The sequence below is a fragment of the Micropterus salmoides genome, unplaced genomic scaffold (assembly GCF_014851395.1).
Source record: "Micropterus salmoides isolate LMB-PRFRI ecotype aquatic unplaced genomic scaffold, ASM1485139v1 Ms_hic_scaffold_1, whole genome shotgun sequence".
In the NCBI taxonomy this organism is placed as follows: Eukaryota; Metazoa; Chordata; class Actinopteri; order Centrarchiformes; family Centrarchidae; genus Micropterus; species Micropterus salmoides.
In genome coordinates this window covers 15,149,426-15,171,120 of record NW_024040040.1, presented here as the reverse complement: position 1 = coordinate 15,171,120, position 21,695 = coordinate 15,149,426, and the positions used below count along the sequence as shown (strand labels likewise).

The following is a 21,695-nucleotide window of genomic DNA, read 5'->3' as shown; positions in this document are numbered from 1 at the left end:
TTGAGTATTGAGACATTCTGACATTTTTCCCTTCTGGGCCCCCTTACAACATATTTTAGGAGCCTCGATCCTCTGTTCATAGAAATACCACATTGTGGTCACAGGAGCCTTGTATGTTTTTGGTCACCTCACACAAATTAAAGATGTGAGCCAAACACCACAGCAGACCAGAATTTGGTCAATGGGTTTTGGGCTTGCTGCCATATTGGCTGCACTGTCCAGCTCTGTGTCCTAAAAGGAGCTTGTACTTGAACTTGAGCTGTATACAGTGTTTGACGTGCCTGCTGTTGTTATTAAGGGCGCTGCTTGTAGCAATTATTACATCTCATTTTATGTATTTATATTCTAAAAATAATTAAGCACAAAAAAATGTATATGTTGCTCTCACTCAAAATGTTACCCTCCAGCACCTTTTAAATTTATTGGAAAACTCAAGACAGAAAATAAAAGAAATACCCCAGCGTCGTGCCCTATCAGGAGTTTGCCTTTGTTAGTTGCTAGGTAAAAACTGTAAAAACATGTCAGAGAGCTTGCTGATTGGCGGTCCCTTCAATGAAGCTACTCAATTAACCATTAGTCACATTTCACTTACAAAAGGAGGGTTCTTTTAATGGTTTCTGCTAGCTAGAGGTTTTGAGGAAGCTACAGCGGCTAATACAACCGAGGAAAGTGACAGTAGTGAAACTATCTTAAAATCCAACTTTTGTATTTATGAAGAATGGAATATATTTGGCCTGCTGGAGAAGTTTTGGAGAGCATTTGTGGACACCTTACATCAAAGCAAACTGGTGAGTCACTTTGTAGTAACCTTAGTGCTTAAGTTCATGTTTTTTTTTCTGTGAAGCTAACATTAACTTAGTAATGTTAACGTTAGGTCATGGCTGTGTGTGTCACTGTGTTTCCAGCCATTTCTACAGGAAAATGTATTATGGAGATTTATTTACTAGTTTTATTCTGGTTATTTGTGTTTGTGGTGCATACAATAGGGCTGCAACAATTTATCGAATTATTATTTTAAAAAATTTGATGAAGATGAGACAGTATTATAATGATATAATCCAGATGTAAGAAAACATAATGCGAATTCTGAAAATTAATATGGACGTTTCCAACACTTTAATTGATACTGTTACCCAGCTGGCATTTTAACGTTGAGTCACTGTTGAAACATCAGGTGCCAGTGTTGGATAACCGTTGGATTTTGTTTAGATTTTGCAAATCTAATCAACGTTGAAATTGCAACGTCATTCCAACGTCACGTTTCTCAACATAGGTGAATTCGCCAACATTGAATCAACATTGATTTTAGTTTAGATTTTGCAAATCCAATCAACGTTGAAATTTCAACGTCACTATAAAGTCCTGCTTTTCAACAGTTTATTTTGTTAAACTGTTTTCACTAAAGTTTTGATGTGTTCAACAGTAACACCAAACAACTTGAAATGGATACATAAACACTAAGGTTGCGGACATGCCAGCTAGAAAGAAGCAGATTGGTCAAAGCAAATTAATAAAGACATTTCACTGGCGTAAGAAAAGTGCTTTATTATATGGCTGCAAGTGTGCCAACATTTCACAGAACAATTTTACACACGCCTTATTTTTTACAGCCCATTTTGCCAAATCACTTCTTAGATCACTTGATTCCTCCTCGGACAAAGTTCAAATTTCTGAATCACTTTCACCATCACTGTCCGGCGGGTGGTGATCATCTCGATACTCGTCTTCTCCTGTATCAGACTGCTCCTGTGTCTGTATGTCTTTTGGGCTATCAGTAAAAGAGGGGCCTGGATTCTCATCTGAGGGACCTGGATTCTCATCTGAGTCACTAGACTCCACCAATGCGCGTAATTGTGCATTTTGTCGTCTCCATTTTTTGTGATACATCTAGGAGTGAAAATAAAAACTCAATATTTTCAAGCCTAAATGTTTTATAAACAAAATCATTAAATTTGAAAATAAGTTATAAAAACATTCAATCCAATGAGGTAGGCTGTGCTCATTTTTTATATATCTTCCACATCAACCTGTATTACAATTTTACAAAAATGTAAATGATTTTTTTTTAAGGTTTACAGTTACTTTCAGATTCAAATGGTTGGGTTAGGTATGGGGACAACTCACCGTTGAAAGAGACTTTCAGTTCGTGTTCTTCCAAATCTCTGGAAAAGAGAAGTAAGAAGAATGTGAAATCTCAACCTTATTTTTCAAGTTTGTGGATGGAAAGTGTGTCAATGTGCCACCTTCGACCAACAGAGACATCCCTAACACCCTAGCACACAAAGGCGGTTCGTACTGCCGTACACGCACACACACACACACGCACACACAACGGCGGATCGCGGTTAAACTAGTCTGCCCATACACCCAATATTAATTAACACAATACGTATTAATATATAGACAAGATTCAGGCACACTCAAAATTTATTTTGTTTCTATTTCTAGTTATAAAATGTGGCTTTAAAAACTTTGCTTACCGTTTGAGCTGTTACCTCCAAATTCACGACGACGACACAGACCCACTTCGCGCATGCGCAAGTGTCTGGACCGTCTGAGCCAATAGAATCCAGTTCTAGTCACCGCCTTGTGTGATGGACAACCACTGTCCTCCAATCAAGCTTCGATGTTCCAAAACGAGCTCTCGTGCTCACCTCACACACCTACTCAAACAGTAACGGACGTATTTTTAAACTTAAAATAGGCGCGCATATTGTCATTGGCTAGTTTCCTGGAAGACAGAAAGATTAACCAATCATGAAGTACACCGGTGAAACAACCAATAACAGTATTTTCAGCGTGGTTACGTAGCGAAATGTGTATATTTAGTTTATTTGCAGTCTGTATTTATTTATTTAATTGGTCAAATGGTGTTTTCATGACAGCGTTTGAATAAAAAATGCATGGTAAACTGTTAGGCAAGCACACAGTAAATCCACACAAAATCACGTAAAGCAAAAAGTTTCAGCTTGAGGTTGAAATTATTATTGGAGAGTTGTCTATAATGATAATAATTATATTTTAACATATTGAAAGGCGGTATTATCAGAATATCATTAAATGCTAATAATGATCATAATAATACTTTATAAGGCAGATATTTATGTTGTATGTTGTTGAAAACATTACGTTGTTTCAACGTACAGATCTTGTAAAAATTTCAACGTTGATTTAGAAGTGTTTTTGTTAACATTTTTCAACCATTTAGCATTAAACGTTATATCAACGTTATTTCACTGTTGAAACAACAACTGACATTATTTCAACCATATTTCAACATTGAAGGTCGGTCATATGCCGGCTGGGTAAAGTTGTGGGCTGTAAAACCAAAACTGAGCTAAATTAGTCATTCAATCAAGTCATTTGTTGCGTTGTTTGTAACTTAGAACATTATTGAATGTAGCAGATTTAAGGACGTCCAGGATGTATGTATGTATGTAACTTTGAACCAAAGCTACCCTCTAAACAGAGTTTTTCTTTAAAAAAAAATCTTAGATTAATTGAGCAAAACATGGCTATGCTCATGATCCATTCGCCTTCAAAGAGCCATTGTCTGGTCAATCTATCCTTTGAAGCTGGAGTGAGTGACTTGAACTAGCCTATACATTTACATCCACTATGTCCATATTTGTGTGCAGTAAATAAGTTTTCCACATCTGCATCAAGAGAAAACACTTTTTATTGACATGCAATTTCTTTGGTGTTCCACAGTTTAAAAGTAAAGTGGTACAATCTTCCAAACATGCATACAAGAACAAAAATGCAATATTTTTTCTTAATCATTTCTGATCCCAAATGTAATATGTAATATAATTTCTATTTTTACATTTTAAGCCATGGCAAATGTAGTGAAGATGCCATATATGTAGAAGTTGTTAAATTGTCCTCTCAAAAGCAATGATGTGATTTTGTCATTATATATTAGATTCTTGTGGCAGCACTACACAATCAGGGCACATCGTTTTCTGACCAAAAATGTCAGCAGTATAGTCAGTGATAGTTTCAGTAACTAAAAGAAACAGACAACGTCATTAAGTGAAATCACACCATGCAAAGAGAAGATTTCTTCACATCAGATAAACTGCATGTACTGTATATGTCAGGCCTGTGTCACAGGCTGTGCTCTCTTAACTCTTTCAAGCAGATATACATTTATCTCTGAAGCCCAAGCACAGTAGCCCATACTTTACATAGTGAATGACATGGCTGAAATGTTCATGTAGCCCATCAAAAACACCTGCAGGTAAGCTGCCTAAAGGTGGATGACACTAAGTAGATACTTCACATACTTTATAGGCCCCCAGTATTTTACATTTACACTTACAGTAGTAGTACTTAGACTTATTTATTATATCAAGTGTTTTATTAAAATATGTTAAAACAAGAATAAGTCAAACTGTTTGAGTTTAATGTCAGACATGCTGATCGGCTTGTTAACTTGGCAGTAATTAGTTCAAAAATCAATAATCTTTTCATTAATTCTGCCACGTGGAAGAAGACAGTCAGAGGCATGATTCAGAGCAAATTCCTCCAAAGTGAACCCAGAATCTGAAAGTGAGTTGATTTAAGCTGCTGATTGTAGTATTAGTTTTCTTAACAGCATAATCTTTAGCTTCTGCTCGTTGTTAGCAACACATTAACAGAATCTTAAGCTCAGTGGTTGAGCTTCCCTCAGGCAAAGTTTGCAGAAATACAGATGTACGAAGAGGGCTCAAAATCACATGATGATTTCACAGTGGGACAGCCCTAACCCCTCATGGACTTACTGGGAACGCGCCTCAAAGTCTGTGAGTCTGTGAGGGTGGACATTGGTATTGGGCCTTTGTCACCTGTCGTACTGAGAAAAAGGACTTCACACTTGGCAACTCCTAGTTAATTTCCTCCAGCTGAAAAGACAAAACAGAAATCCTGGTCATCGGGTCTCAACAGATGGCAAATCAAATACTGCCATCTGCTGGTTCCCTAGTAAATCACATTAAGCCTGTGGCAAAGAACCTTGGTGTTTGGTTTGATAGTAATTTAAATTTCGAGCAGCACACCACAAAGCTTGTTCAATCATGTTTTTATCAACTTAGAAATATAGCAAAAATTCGATCTATGTTAACTTTTAAGGACACCGAGACCATTTTACACGCCTTCATCTCATCACGCCTGGATTATTGCAACAGCCTTTTCACCTGTTTAATCCAAAAATCTATTGATCGACTCCAGACTGTCCAGAACTCAGCTGCCAGGCTTTTAACCAGAACAAAGAAATATGACCACATTACTCCTATTTTAGCTTCATTACACTGGCTCCCAGTATGTTTTAGAATTGACTTTAAAATTCTATTGATCACTTTTAAAGCTCTTCATGGCCTCTCGCCTTGTTATATTTCTGACCTTTTAGTCCCATATGCACCAGCATGTACCTTGAGATCCTCGGGCAGAGGTCTGTTATCTGTTCCAGAGTCTCGACTGAAAACTAAAGGGGACAGAGCGTTTGCTGTCAGGGCCCCGAGGCTCTGGAACAGCCTGCCTGAGGAAATCAGGTCGGCTGAGTCAGTGAACTCTTTTAAGTCCCTTCTTAAAACATACTTTTATAGGAAAGCCTTTCCCGATCTTATTTGACTTTATTTTATTGTATTTTACTAATTTTATATTAATTTTTCATGCTCTTATGTTGTTTTTTTGTATTATTCTTTACACTTGTTAAAGCACTTTGTAACTTGTTTTTGAAAAGTGCTCTACAAATAAGGATTATTATTATTATAGTTAGGTGGAGAAGCTATGTTTTGGGGCATGTTTACTTTTAGTGACAGGCACCTCAGCCTATCACACTAAGCCATGTTGTTTGCTGCCTCCCTGTTCCGGTTTCTTTTTCACCAATGTGGATCTTTAGGCCCTGGTTCTGATGTTACAGACGTCACATCCATGTGTTCCTACTGTGTGTGGTATGTGGCAGTGGCAGACCAAGGAGGAAGTAAAAATACTTAATGGAAAACATTATTTCCAGCATGTTTATCTTTCTCCTGGTGTTTGGGGGGGGGGGGGGGGGGGGGGCAGCAGGAAGCAAAAGGGCTCATGGGAAATGGAAGTTAAACAATGTAATGTCATGTATTGGTATTTTAGTATTATGCACGTTGCAGCTATTATTATTTAAGCAGGAGACATTGTCTTACAGTCTGTAAGGATGGAGGCAGTTTACATCAACACACTGTAATGCAAGCAGGGTGTTCACTGTGAATGAGCAGCAGGCACATATACATACATACAGCATATCAGTGAAGTTTAAACTGTTGAAGTCGGGTCACATTTGATCATTCCCTTTGAGAAAGAGAGACAGGGAAGCTGATCCCTGATCAGCTCCCATAGAAACTATTTGAAAGAGTTTGGCTGTTATTGTTTCCACATGGACTCATTCCACCTCCATGATCCTTCATCATAGCTGCTTTCAAATGGGGTTAGGATGATATATGGGGATGCTATTATTGCTTTATTAGTAATCTGATCTGTGTGCAGCAGTAAAGCCCATATCTCAGCCGAACCCTTGTCCACAGCCGAGCCCAGCCAGACTCTCTGTATAGGGGTCTGCTGTTCTCAGCTGCTCAGCAGGACGATGATGTAAATGAGCAGCAGGCATATGAGGATGAGGGTGAAGTTGACAAACAGCTCCTGCAGGTTCCTCTTGGCTTGCGGATTCACCTCGATTTGAGACGCTCGGCGGATGGCCGACTTGGTCATGTGCTGAACGCGCTCCATGGAGACAGCGGAGTGGTTAGATTTTGATCTGATGGGATGGTAAGAGTTAAGAGTTCTTCCAGGCTGCACGGCCTGTTTGGACGGAGTGGAGCTGGACTGAGCTGGTCCGGCTGGTTTGAAGAGGGGAAATCGGGAAATCAAACTGCTGCTGGTTGTCTGGAGATGAGCTCAGGTCAGGTGTTTTAATGCAGCCTGGCCTGATGTGGTTCAGTCCTGGTAACAACAAAAGCAGATATCTTCTCTCTGCTAGTGAGAAAAGGAGGTGGGAAAAAACACAGACAGTAAGAAAAGGCTGTTGAAGACTCACTGTTAGGTTTATTCTCACTTTGCCTTCGTGCTATCATTAACATCTGAAACTGAGGAGCACTTCAGCGCCCTCCTGCGGGTGGTGTCTCCTGGTTGAGAACCCGTGTGACCTTTCTGTATCGCAGTACATGGTGTGATGATTAGAGAGCTGCTCAGAGGCGCCAGTTGAGGTCTGGTGATGTGTTAAGCAAGGAGTGACTGCAACGCATATGTCATGACAGCAATGTGAATGACAGTGTACATACACAGGAAAATGAGCAATGAAAAGAACTAAAATACAATACACATATGATTAATGAAATTTACTATTTAGGCTGATGCATACAATAAAATGTTTCATTTTAAAGCCCCTGAAAACTTTGTTTCAAAATGTTAAACATTAAATATCCATGGCTAAATAATCAGCAGACGAAGTTAAAGTATTAAAGTAAGAAAAAGTTTTATTTATTAAGAATTTAAAAGCCAATAAGCTCTGCTGATGTGCTTTATCAGGACTGTGTGGGCATGGTTTGGGCTGGTAACATTAGCAAACAACTCACGGACTCATTTTGATTGAAATCCTGATTGGTGCCCTTAAATCCATGACGTCACCCTTTTCCAACTGAGACCCACCCACTTCAAACCAAAGAGAATATGACAAAAAACACAAACACAGGAACCTTTTATCCTCCTCAAACAGATTGAGAAAATAGGTTGTTGGGGCCTTTTTGAAAATGTGGTGTAACATTAGCCAACATAAGCTGCTGGTTATACCAGACAGAGTAAGTCATAATGTTTCCTCTCATAATAGTCTAAACACTCCACTGCATGTCGATAATATAGCATGTTAGCAGAAATAATGAGCTTCACAGTGCAGCTGTAGGCTTGCCACACTCTGCTAAATCCCATTTTGTCATCTGATCTGCGACTTCTGAGATCAGAGTCAGTGTGACAAGGTGACCGTGCTCTTGCATTAGTGGCTCCCACAAACAGTGAACATCTTACCACTTGTGCCGCAACTCTGCCAAGTTCTTTTCTATTTTTAACAAGATTAAAAGTCCTGCTGGTGGCCCCTGCCGGGTACACCGTTCATAACATGCTATGATATAAAAAGGGACGACATAGTGACAGCTTTGGATTCTTAGTGATTTCTGATGTTAGGGTGATAATCTGTGCATTGTATATCCTCTTTCCTGTTACTTTGCTGCAGTTTGAGATCCATACAGACAACAAGAGTCATTTAAGCCATTTGATGCCTTCTACAGACATTTCAACACATCTATTTTTATCATTTCACTTTTGTTTCTTCCACCTTTTAATCTGCCTTTGAGTCACCCATTATCACCTGACACGTTAACACCTTTAAAACACACACACACACACACACACACACACACACACACTTTCTCATACCCCATGGGATAATTCTGTGAGAGCGTCAGTCTGCTCTGAGACCTCTTAACTTCTGACCGGACAGCAGAAGGTTTTCAAGTTTGATTGCTAAGCCCTGAAGACTTACACAACCTCTCTGCGTGTACGTTAAAATGTGCTGGAGTTTAAAACAGCGTCTCACCTAAAATTACCTATATTTAGAGGCTTAGTTTTGTTTGAAGTGGATTGACTTAAACTGCTGACACATTCACGGTGTTACTCCTTGTGCCAACCCTTTATGTTCAATATGCATCCAAACCCACTCTGCTATTTCCATTTTCTTTTCTAAATGTAGTGTATTTTGCTCTATGATGCTTTAACAGCTCAACATTTTAATGAGCAAAAAGTTATAAATAATACAATTTAATAAGTAATTTCAGTAGAAAAAGCCACTGGAGGACCATCCTCTCTGTTCTGCTTTTGACAGCTGGCATTCGCCTTTGTGTCTTTACTCATAGTTTTCTGAATGGACATGTTGGACTGAAGATTTTACCATGTCGCTGCCATGTTTGGAAAAAAAACAAAAAAAACAAAAAATGGTGACTGATTTGACTAACTTTTGCAATCTGTGCAATGAGAGATTTTCATGTTGCCACCATCGAATGGCCGTTAGAGGAACTGCATCTTAAGGCAGTGACTTCTCCACTCAGCTGCGATAAATAACAAAAATCTCCAATTCCCATGAGACTTTAAATTACCGGCCTCCTCTAAACAGCTCATAACAAACATAAAACAATGCATGTTTTTATCCCTGGCAGACTGTGAGGCCCCTGTCCAGCTTGGCCCTTGAATCACTCAATACAGCTCTGATAAAACCTCCATTCTTCCTGTCTTTCATTTACTTCTCCCATTTTTGTCCTGCCAGAACTTTGACCTTTGACACCTTGTGGTTAAATTGGACTCATCTTGTGTGTGGGGCTTCACCACTATGTGACTGACAGCGTGTGAGTGACTGGTGCTCCACTTTATCCTCCACTCGTCTGTGCACATCAGCCGCATCATTACGTGCCGAGTGCTGCCTGCCAGTCATTTCACCCTGGAATACAGACTGTCATTCTTTTTTGTGACTAGTGCACAAGTAAATCCTCATTACCACAGAAGCGAAATGAGTGAATATACCCAGTCTTATCTCTCTCCCATTTTTATTTCATCACATGTGGCTATCCTCGGCTCTCTGTCTGTACTGCTTCTCTGCTCTGTGATTGATTGATCTGTGTTATGCCTTTTACATAAAAGCATGCAACTGGACGAGACGCAGGAACTGGAGGAGTTGGGCAGGCTGCTAAGAGGCTGAGAGTGGCAGCCCTGAATCCAATTTGTTGACACATTAACCAATAACACAAACAATTGATCATGGTTAAAGCAGATGTTTTATCCTTCAACGCCTCTAAAAGTAAATGGCTATAGCCACAAGCCAAAAAGTTGCTTAGTATAGATGCCATCTATCAATGATGAAAGTTGATATCTTCAGATGAAGTACCTCTAATGACCAGTAGATGGTGGCTCCAAGACAATCTAAACTCCCAATTTCTTTTCCCCCCCAAAAGGAAGTTAATTTCACTATTTTATTATGACTTGGTGCCAATTTTGACAATCATTGTTCCATTAAGGAGTTATTAATCCTACTTAATAACAGCCCATCACTGTCAGCCCTGGTAATTTCAATGTTTGCACCTCAGTTCCATCCTTCATCTTTTGGATACGTTTCTTTGTTTGTTTTTTCTGGCTCTAAAAGTAAATAGTAAAGTCAATGAGTAACCATTTGGGTGATGCCAGAACCTTCAGATGTGGATCACAGTCATCTGTGCTTTTATCAATCACAGTTCTCCACTGTAGATTAATGAATGTATCTCTGATCTTAAATTTCTACAAAGAAAAATTTACAAATCTGTTACTTCTGTAGTATTAAAAGTTCAGTGCATAGGTTTTAGTGGCATCTAGTGGGGAGCATTGTGAATTGCAACTAATGGCTCACTGTGCATTAACTTGCTCCTCTGAAAAAATAAGTACATCATAACAAATGTATTACTTCTAATGTTAATTGTAAATTTAGCAATAAAAAAACAAACTTTTTACCTTTTCTCTATGAGGTTGTACATTATATCAATTTTAATTTCTAAATCCAACAACAAAAAGGCTGTGAAAACTGTCAACATGTGGTCCTCTTTAAATATCTTTATAAAATATAAACTACCCCAAGCAAAGTTTTTATTGTCTTCTTATATATTTGTATACTGCTCTGTTTACTTATTTATATCCATGTACACTTTAATCCTCTTTCAGATTCAGATTATTACAACACCACATGAATGCACCATGAGTCACCGCTCACCCTTCCCTTTGCAAGCAGGGAGGAGAAGCTACGGTGGCCGACACGCTCTGTAGTACGTGTGGTTAGGAGCGGGAATCTCTGGGCACCTCACGATTCGATTATGATTCAGAGGACTGGAGTCTGGTGTGGGGGACTGAGAGCAACCCCATGTACAGGGGAGATGTTAGCTTGCGCTAACCGCCTTCACTTTTCCAGCAGTTAGGGAAACCACAAACTTTTATTAACAGACACACTGTGACCTACACTGCACGTTTACTGCCAGACAGAAACTTACTGCTAATATTTTTCGCATTGATATTAATGATTGTATGACATTTTAGTAGGGTGGTTATTCATTCTGCAGCGGTGGTGTGCGGAATACAGGGGAACACTGGTGGTCTCTCTGTTGTGTGCACTTCACAGACGGTCCGAGCGCAGCACTTCCGCGAGTTCTGTCTTTTGTGTTCCGTCAACATTACGTTATCAATTAAAATTTAATAATCGATTTTTAGACATTTGTTAATTGATTCATAATCTTCCATGTCCATAGCGCGATGCATCTAAGAATCGATTATTTCTCCCACCCCTACGTGTGGTCCTCCTTACTACTAATACTTCTTGTTTTACATATTCAACATAGTGACTAAACGCGCTCTGTACAGCTGTTTGTCCCTTTCGGCTACTGTAGAAACATGGCGACGTCCATGTAAGAGGTCTCCTCCATTATCCAAGGTGTATATGGATAGAAATGTCTAACATAAGGTTTATTATGTAAGGTTTATACACTACTGAAAACATAGTTACGGATATTACATTGCATTTCTGTTAATAGATCCTCATAAATATAACACACTGGACCTTAAACAGTATAATTAAATACAGTTAATTATATTATTATAAGTCCTTTAACAGGTATATCGGCCTGTTATTAGAATATTACATATTTTGTTCATTTCAATATTTTATTTTCTTGCTTACTTTTCATTTAATGGATATTCCAACTCACAATTCAAGTGTAACTGTTTGAAGCATTAGTAAACTGCGTAATTGAGGCGTTTTACTTTTAGGTGGTTGTTACTGTAAAAGATAACTCTTGTCTCTGTTGAAAGGACCATGTTGCACTTTTATAATGAGCTGCTGTTGCCAAGAGCTAAATACCTCCAGTGTGAGCAACAGAGGGGTTTTGATGTGTCGATGTGTCGTCAGATACGAAAGTTACTGACAACAAAGTTTCAGACGGAAATATTTCCATCACAAACACTGTTTGGGAGAAGTGGTGTGTGTGTGTGTGTGCGTGTGTGTGTGTGTGTGTGTGTGTGTGTGTCCATATTTAGTATCGTCACCATACTCCCATACTTGGTATTATTCTTCTTTGTTATTTTGAAGAATTAACAGCTGAGGTGAGCCGTCTGTACAGATACTGAGATAGTTTTTTAGTTTCTTCTCCTGTCTTTGCAGTTATGATTCAATCAAAATCTATATATTTATGTAAATAAAACAGCTGCAGTACTTCTTACAGCTTGTGGCACATGCATACTGACAGTAAAAAAAAACAGCTATCGAGTAGTAAAATGTGGGTTAGACAGATGCATTGGTGTGTTGACGCTGACCTATTATTTTAAGTGGGGCATGCTAAGTGTCACACACCTGCTGATAGATGGATAAATTATGTGATGCTACAGAAACTGTGTGACCGCGGTAAATGTACTTTATGTATCTTAGTTTGTGCTAGATAATAGACCGCTAATGTGCTTCTTGATGATTAATGAATGACTATGAAAAAATCTTATCAGGGTTAACAAATCTTTCTGCATTTGGATATTTGTTTATAGGTTTACTTCCTCTTTATTGTATTGCATTTACAAACAAAACTTACTTTAGTAGGGTTTCTTTAGCTTCTTTATGTGTATCTAGGGCCACATACCAACTTGAGGTCATTGTGGAATACAGAAAAGTCAAAAGATGAAAACGCATCAGGATCACCACAGGACTCTAACACAAACATTTAAGCAAGAATCATAATTCTAATAAAATCATTCTCCTAAGTTTACCTTCTTTTATAGCCAGTTTTACCATAACAGTTTGTCATATCACACCAGTTTGGCTTTAAACCTAAGGTCAATATAATTTGTTAGTGAATGCTACTTTAAACTTAAGCTATAAAACTGCTCAGCACTCTAAAATAAAATCATGTGCTTTGGATGGGAATGGAAGAAGTACAGATGAGTGTTTATCCCTCTGGGAGGTTCAGTCCAGTTTCCATCCCCCCTGCCCCTCTGTTCAGAGCTATGTTTACTGTATGTGAACAATGACTTTTTATAAGAAGCAGTGATTCATTCAGTGCTCCTCTGCATCTTCACATAAAACACAGCCTACTACACACATACTAAGGTCAATGATGTCTGACTGTGACTGACTTCAGGAAGCCTTTACGCTTTACTAAAAGTTGTTTCATGGTCATTTAATGTACTAGAAATAATAACATCTTTAATCATCTAATCTTGATGATTAATTCTAAGCATCTGGCATACATCATCTGTATCAATATTATCTTCCCCATCTACTACTGTAACATGAAATCAGAATTAAAGATCAGCTGTGAGGATGCTGGTTCTTACCTTTCAGATGAGCACAGAGCTGGTTGGAGTTGGAGAGAGAAATGTCAGATATGCAGCGCTCTACAAGGCTGTAAACACAAAGTGAGAGAGAGGGGGAGAGAGAGAGGGAGAGAGGCAGGACATCCCGGAAAAGATTTTCGGAGATTGGGGATACCAAGGTTGTACCAGGTCTGGTGAATTATACATGCAGTAGCTACTATGTACCAGTTCAGTTTTGTTCAGGAATTTGGGTTTGAGTCCTTACACTTTGAAAGTTGTTAAACCAACCAAACAATACTTAATGTACTCAAGCTTGGAACCTCATCATGAAAGATAAAAAGTCGAAACGCATTTGAAATGGTTATACGATACATTATGACAAGCTAAAGTGTCTGTGTTGAATAGTTTATTTTTGGCATAAATAAATTTTATGACACTTGTGATGATGCAAATCACAAAAAATCCAGCATTAAAACATAGCATTGCTCAACGCTGTCATCGTCACTCCACATATGTAGATAAGGATGGTAATTAAAATAGTAATAATATTGTTGCTTGAGCAGCTTGTAACAATAACCATTTCCCATAGGCCATAATACCTTTGATTGTAGGCTTAGACATCTTTTAAACAGCAGATATCACAGTTAAAAAGTCGGGAAAATTACATTAGAAGAGAGCTTTGTATCATGGATAATGGAGGAGCCAACAGTTATAATGATGTATGGCTTTCTCTGCCATGTACTTTTTTGTATACTTTAAATTCTAATAAATGTTCTGGCAGACACAAATGTATCTTTAAAATATGAATAGTAATCCTCACCAACACATTTTACTTTTCAGAGACCATTGAAAGAAACCTAAATAAGAGATGACATTTACAGAAGCTAGACTAGCTTTTTTCAATTCAGTCAAATCAAATATGTTCAGCCAGAAAAAGACACCAATGCTGATCCATCCTGACCAGGAAAAAAGGGAAGAAAGGGAATTTCTTTTCTTGTGCTCATCCACTTATTTACACTTCCTTTTAGTGCCATTGGTGAGCATCCTTAATGTATGTAACGGGCCGGTGACCATGTTTGGATTCCTCATCCTTCAACACATCTGTGACGTGTTGGATGGAAATGACCAGCGCGTCATGGCAGAGCCAGCTTGCAGTTTGGCCTACAATCAAACATCACGGCTGGGCTACTCTATTGTCTTCATTATCCTGGCAGCCCGATACATTTGGCACGAACCACAAACAGCTGATGGCACCTCTAAATATACAGTTTGGATATGACCACACATAATTTAGCCTTGTTATCTAAATTTGTACTGCCGTTATTTCATCCATGTAACATCCATTTTTGCTGCTGTTGGAGAATAAGTAATAGATTTTTTTGGTGTGATAGCAAGAGCACAGTAACACCAGAGAATTTATTGTGTCACAGCAACTCATTTTCAAGTTCTGGACAGTGTTCTCCACTTGGGAGACATCAAAAGCAACAAGGGGTTCAAAAAAGTCTGGAAAAAGTAAAAATAACCCCCCTGCCGCGGCCCAGAAAGCATTGCATCTGCCTTATAAGGAGAATCTGCATGTAAACAGGCTGTCAGTCATGTACCGGGGCAGTCGGCTTTGTTGTGATTGCTACTCACTGCTATACTATGGATACACACTTCAGACCTTCTGAGGACGCGGACAAGGAGATGTTTATATCACCCTCTTTTATGACAACTATATTTTTTCCAAAGATAACGTGAAACATTGATCTTCCCTTTGGGAAAGCTGGGCTGCTCAAGTGGGAGATGAAAATGGATTAAAGAAAACAGACAGTTCCCCTCTTTCACAAACACATGACGTGAAAAAAAAAAGTGTGATCAGCAGGAGAGTAAAATAAGCCGTCAAATCTACTGAGATAAAAATAATTATGTTCCATGTACAATGCAAAAACACATCAGAAAGAAAGAAAGGGCCATTAAAATTCTACACAACTGAATAAAACATCTTAGACAAATGGACATGCTGTATTTATGAAATTTTTGGTCAGATTTGTCCTTCTCCAGGTCATTAGTACTGTCTTCTTAAAGTCTGACGGTTACAGTCTAAAAGGCTAACTATTGGGACAGGGAGGATGAGTTGGTGTTTTTCAGGCCTTTGTGTTGGTACACAGAACAAACGCTGGCCTTTATACAACAAAACAAATAATCCCAGAGGCCCAATGGTGGTGGAATGATGTAATGACATAAGACATGCAGTGCGGTATCAAGAAATGTTGTAGGTAAAACAATTTAAAAGGTCATCTGTCTCCAAAGGGATGAAGATTTTAGCCAAGACAACTCACAAGGTTCCTTTGTTTGCTTTTTAGCTAACTGGATAGCATTCTTGGTCTGTCAGTCCACCACTTTGATGCAGACTGAAATATCTTGGCAACTATTTGATGGATTCCCTTACAGACATTAATGGTCCCCAGATGATGCATCCTAATTATCTCCTGAATTTTTCCTCTAGCGCCACCATGAGGTTGACACATGTCAATGAAATGTCTCAACAACTATTGCACTGATTACCAAAATGTGTTATATACATGTTCCCCTCAGGATGAATTATAGCTTTGGTGATCCCCTGACCTTTAATCAGGTCAAAATTCTAATTTGCAAAATCCCTGCAAAACTAATGACATTCCCATAATCCTTAGCTGTACTTTGTGTTTATTGCTCATTTGCAAATATTAACATGCTAGCACACTAAATTAACATGGGTTACATTATACTATCTAAACAACAGCATATGTTAGCATTGTCATTGTGAGCATGTTAGCATGCAGTCAAACTACTGTAATATTGTTTAATTACATTTAAACAGTGTTACGTTTCCCTTGATTAGTTTTTGATGCCAGAAAGAGGGTTACTGATTATTGGAAAATGTTTAGGAAGTAATGCAGCAACTCACAGCCGCAATGTACATTACTGGCAGGATAAATGTGTGTGTGGCGAGTGAAAGTCATTACCACCACTGAGGTGCCATTGAGCAAGGCCCTCTAACCTGTGAGGAGCTGGCCATCACTTCAGGCTTTACACTAAGTGTGGAGCTGTGGGAGTGTGAACACGGGCAATCCTAAGAGCATTGCTCATACTGAAACTTCCCTGAGAGGTTAAAAGAAAGGATTCCTCAGGCAATAAAATAACCTCTTCCATAATGTTTATCTTAAGTGGTGAGACATGTATATGATTATATAATGGACAAGAAGAGTCTAAACGATCCATTATCATTATCACCATCTTCTTCTCAATCTTCACAAACACACTGCTTTTATTTTCAGGTGGAAAATGGTTATTAAAAATGGTCCACAAGAAAAACCGCTTCCCTTTTTTTTCCTTCCCAGGAGGAGTTCAGCTCTGCAGCCTTACATGGTGAAATGCCTGACTGCTCTGCTAAGACTAGAAAGAGAGGAAGATGCAGAGTGAGAGAAACAACTAGACTGTTATCGAAAAACCACGGCAGGCCAGGGGAAACAGACAGTGCCTCTGCTGCCAGTTGGAAGAGCGAGAGATTTGTTACCTCCTGATCAAAGAGGAGAGTTCAGGACACATACACCAAAACCAAATACTGTCAGTGTCACATGTGACATTTTGACTCCCATTGAGTCTCATGAAACGGATGTTCACAGACACAAGAGGGTTATTCTTGATTACGTTGGGGGACCTTTCGTCTGGCAGCACTCACAAGCCAAATTTAAAATCTAATGAGCAGATTGCCATTAAATTTACTGGAGACATTCATGCTCCCCAGAGGACCAACCATATGTATTTTGGATTCTCAATCTGCCCTCTATATTAGCACCAAAGGAAAAAAACACTTTGCTAAGAAGAAATGCTAGCATTTGTAGGGACCATAGACTGTATAAAAGAAGTGAACGTAGTCATCGTAATGTCACCCGATGGTTTGTTGGCTGCCGTTTTGAATCCTTGAGTTTGGCTGTTAGGGCGCCACCATGTGGATTTTTTTGCAACCAGCCACACCAGACATGACTATATTTGGAAGAGACGGTGGAGCCAACGGATCCGTGTGGAGCTAGCTAGCTTGCTTAACTAGGTGCATCTGTAATTGAAGCTGTCATTTTAACCGGAATGATAATTTTGTCTTGCCAAAAACAGGCTCAAAACTAAATATACTCGCCAGAGAAAATGAACAGCCAACTCCTAATAAGCTTTTTCAGTGGGGCTGGTTAAATTTACACAGTGCCGTGGGTACGAGTCACTCTAACCTGATTGACAGGTCGCCATGGTAACGACTTGTCAATCACAGATACTCCCGCCCTGAAGCATACTCTGCTTTATGGTCTATTTTCCTCTAAATGGGACTATAATTTACTAAATGAACGTCATGCTTTATTAGAGAAGACTTGAAACTAGCGATTGAGACCATAAACACATTATGAAAGTGTTTGCTGAGGTAATAAATCAGCTTAGAAGTAGGGTCATTTTGCCATTATTTCTAATGGAACCAGAAGAGTTGCCCCCTGCTGGCCATTCAATAGAATGCAGGTTTAAGAGACTTCGCTTCCGGAAGCTTCCCACTTGGTTTGGACATGTTCACAAGACAAAGACGAAAAAACAAATTGAGTAACAGATGCTCATCAGACGCCACATTAAGACACAGCACTTTAAAATACTATGACACTTGATGACTTTGAAACGTCATCACTGTGTCAATTATTTTTATCTTTCATCGAATAACAGCAGGAATAGTATTGATGAACAATGTAAGCTGCCAGGATTTAGCATGCACGTATCTCATTCAAATAAATAACTTGTGTCAGAGACACTTGGCTACACTTACAATAAGGGCTCTTAAGGCCCTTATATACTCCAACACAGACACACAGTCCACACTGTCGTACATTTATGGGTACATGCGGACATCTGGACAGAGGTCTGATGACAGGATGTTCATGGCATGAACCCTTGCAGCTAATACAGAAAGTATAATTTGAGCCTTGTTCTTCTAAGGAAACCACTGCACATGTCAGAGAACAAGCTTCAGGAAAACTCTATATTATGCATGTATAATAACTACAGTATATTATAAATATAGCAGGAATGTTTGGCATTACATGTCAGCTGTTTCTTTACAGAAGGAAGTGTTGAAGAAATATTTACTTACAAAGACCTTGTCTTAAACTCCTCTCCTCTGTGTAAATGAAACTAATGTTAGATATGAATTGATTGCATTATAGTTAATAACACTGCTGTTTATTATGCTTTTAAAGCCCTCCTTGTCACTGTGTTGATATAATTGTCTTAATGATGTATATTGCTTGTAATACATGAGACAAAGAAATAGATGGATAGAGGATGAGAGAGAAAGGGCATTTCAGGGGTGGAGAGGGGTAGTGGGAGGGTTTACCCCATCAGTTGTGTTTACTCTGGAGGACTTACTGCTGCTGTTGGCAGCTTCACACACATTCTCTCTTTCCCTCACTCTCTCTGTTCTCCAGATATAGCCAGCTATGTGGAGAAGCCTACAACTAGCTTTCCCCCAGAGGCCTCCGACTAAGTGCGGGATTTATCTGATATGGGCTTTTAAAGTACAGTACCAACCCAAGACACAACAATTCTCCTCTCAAACTCACTTTAATAACATGACAGTGTTTGTGAATAGAATTTTACAGAGATTAAATTTAGAAAAATCTAATTTAGAAACTCAGGTGGATTAAAGATTCATTCTGGTTCCTTTATTAAACAATTCAGACAGTGTAGAGCCTAACCAGTAGTGTGAAAATGTCAAATGTTTCTCCTGCGAGTAGTTCTGTAAATGCTGAATGATGTACATCAGATCATTTCTAATAAGAATAACCCAGTCGACCTTAAAATGATACACCCCACACAGGTTTCAACTCAATGGAAAGTTTATCCATCACTGAGCAGGGTTAAAAAAAAATCCCCTGGGGTTTCTAACAGTGATGGCCGCATCAGTGTGCACGCTAATGCACTGAACCTAATGTGATTACAAGACTACTGCAATTGAAACACAGACCACATACACCTCCATCTGATGAGCTCATTTTAATGACTTATTTGGATTGCTGGCAATTGAGACATGCAGAGAATCCAATTAGCTGGAGGTGTGTGGCGCAGTGTGTGTGTGTGTGTGTGTGTATGGAGAATAAATCATATTTTCTGATGTTAACATTTTTGGAGATACTGTCTTTGATTCACATTTCTTTGAGAGTGCAGGACGTTCCACAGCAGCAGTAAAAATACAAGGTGAGTGACGTAAAGGAAGAGACTGACTGTGTTCAAAGCCTGTAGAGCAGCACGTCAGTCTGACTCATCATCAACTGACACACACACACAAATGTCTCTGGTTCAGATGTTATATGTGGAACCATAATCACCCAAGCAACAAATTGTATTTATTAACTATATACATATAGAATCACAAAGGGTTGTTACAAAGGTGTTATCTCCTATAAATGGCATTCATATTCACCCATTACCATTAGGAAGGAGTTGTTTTTGTTTTCCCAATTCACCTGTAAAACTCACCTGTAAAAAGTTTTAATTGATGTTTTTGTTCAAATTTATCTGAAAGTGATTTCAGATTCTAAGGGTTCAGGAGGATTTTCTCAAACAGCTCTTTAGAGCATTTCATATTTCATAAAGTTTCTTGAACTAAAGTCTCTATCAAGGCTTGAGAGTGCAGGGCAGCACGGTGGTTAGAGAAGTGGTACTGTACATCCTGGAGCCATCCAGACTTAATCCCATAACTCTTTGCATCCAGCCTGCTGAGGTGTCTTCAAGCAAGAAACTGAACCTCTCCCAGCTGCTGCTCTGCTCTGCTCAGAAGGCGATAAAGGGTTTTGTTCTCAGGGATCAAAAGTCCCACAGAAAACCAAAAGACCTTTCCCCAGTTACTGAACACTGTGCCAGCTGCCAGTGCTCCCAATATAAACACAAATCTATTGCACCCTGTCCACCAAAATATACACTTCAAAAGCAGAGCAGGCTTCCTGTCATTCTGATCTGATATCAAAAACCCCTTCAGAGGTATCAATGTGTCACATCTCTTGAAATAATCCACAAAGCCAGTACACCTCATCTGTCCAACTAAAATAAATAAAAAACACACCCAGCCTACTAAATATGAAACATCACAAATCCGAGGCATAATAGTCGGCATCCTCTTGTCATCTCAACTCCAACACACCTGATGTTGAAACTAAAATGACTTCTAATCTAGTCTGCTGATGTACCTCAATAGTCGAACGTGACAACAGCAGGCTATCGTAACACTAATCCAGTGCACCCAATCCTGGAATGTGCAGCATGCACAATCAGTAAAACCACACAAAACAAACGGGCCTCACGAAATAAAACCAAACAAATCCGCAGCACCTGATCATCGACGGCCCCCCTGTCATTTCTCCAAAATAATCACTCAAATCTGGCACCTCTAAACTACGGCATTCCCCAGAGATGCCCGACAACAACCACTCAAATGTGGAATGCCTCGGAACACTTGGCCTCTGAAAATAACTCAAATCCAGTTCACTGGACTTTTGGACACACAATCTGAATATAATAGAAACCCAAATCATAAAATACTTTTACTACACTATGATGATTTTAGTGAGAGTTTATGTGAGCTAGACAGCTGTGAGCGGAAAAATCTGTCTGTAAGTCCAGGAGCGATGAATGAGAAATGTTAAACTAGATTGCATGTAAATAAAATTAAAGGCAGCTATGAGAAATTCCTGACTTCCTCTCTCAGTCCTCATTAATATCTGCTGTTTATCTTTCGACAAACACTGATGGGGTGTTCTCTATATTCTCATCCTAATACTAGCTTTCCAGTGACATTACCGCCTGTGTCCATCTTTGGGACATAACTTTACTCGACAATATGTTGTGATGTTCCTCATATTGATGATAGTTACCAATAAAGTGTTCATATAGTATTCGGGTTTTAGCTGCCTTTTATGAACACAGTCGGGTTTTGAAAGCCAGTATATAAATACATAAATATCTACTGACTATTCATAGAAGGTTTTTCGTTCCTTTCCTCCTCTCCTCCCTTAGTTCACCTGACTTTCTACAGCACAGTCCAATACAGTTGGAACATGTGAATAAGACATTTAAGAGGCTTGAGTAGTTTCAAATGTGCTGAATACAGAGATTGTGAAGATGAAAGACTGATTTACAGAAAAGAAACATTCTTCAGGCACTGGATATTCTTTTTCTGGTATATTAAGATGTCACGTTGAGTCAGTGTTGCACTGTTGCATCACAGGAAGTGTGTCCTTGGTTTGAGTTCAAACTGTCTGTGTGGAGGACAGGTGGGTACATAA

The 21,695-nt window shown here is 39.0% G+C and overlaps 1 protein-coding gene and 1 long non-coding RNA gene across 3 annotated transcripts; both read right to left on the bottom strand.

Moving 5' to 3' along the window:
- Window positions 1-1,525: 1,525 nt before the first annotated feature.
- On the bottom strand, window positions 1,526-2,359 carry LOC119899501. The gene is made up of 2 exons (XR_005443867.1): window positions 2,125-2,359; window positions 1,526-1,887 (listed from the first exon to the last, which is right to left on the bottom strand). It is a non-coding gene; the product is annotated as an uncharacterized LOC119899501 (long non-coding RNA).
- Window positions 2,360-5,637: 3,278 nt separating this feature from the next.
- On the bottom strand, window positions 5,638-13,468 carry pln (phospholamban). 2 transcript variants are annotated; one of them, XM_038719653.1, is made up of 2 exons: window positions 13,387-13,468; window positions 5,638-6,987 (listed from the first exon to the last, which is right to left on the bottom strand). In XM_038719653.1, the coding sequence occupies exon 2, from the start codon at window positions 6,739-6,741 to the stop codon at window positions 6,580-6,582; it is 162 nt and encodes a 53-aa protein (XP_038575581.1). In that variant the 5' UTR covers window positions 6,742-6,987; window positions 13,387-13,468; the 3' UTR covers window positions 5,638-6,579. The 2 variants fall into 2 exon arrangements, with proteins under 2 accessions (XP_038575581.1, XP_038575592.1); XM_038719664.1 differs by having other exon boundaries at window positions 5,638-6,984; window positions 13,387-13,447.
- Between the last annotated feature and the right edge of the window lie 8,227 nt (window positions 13,469-21,695).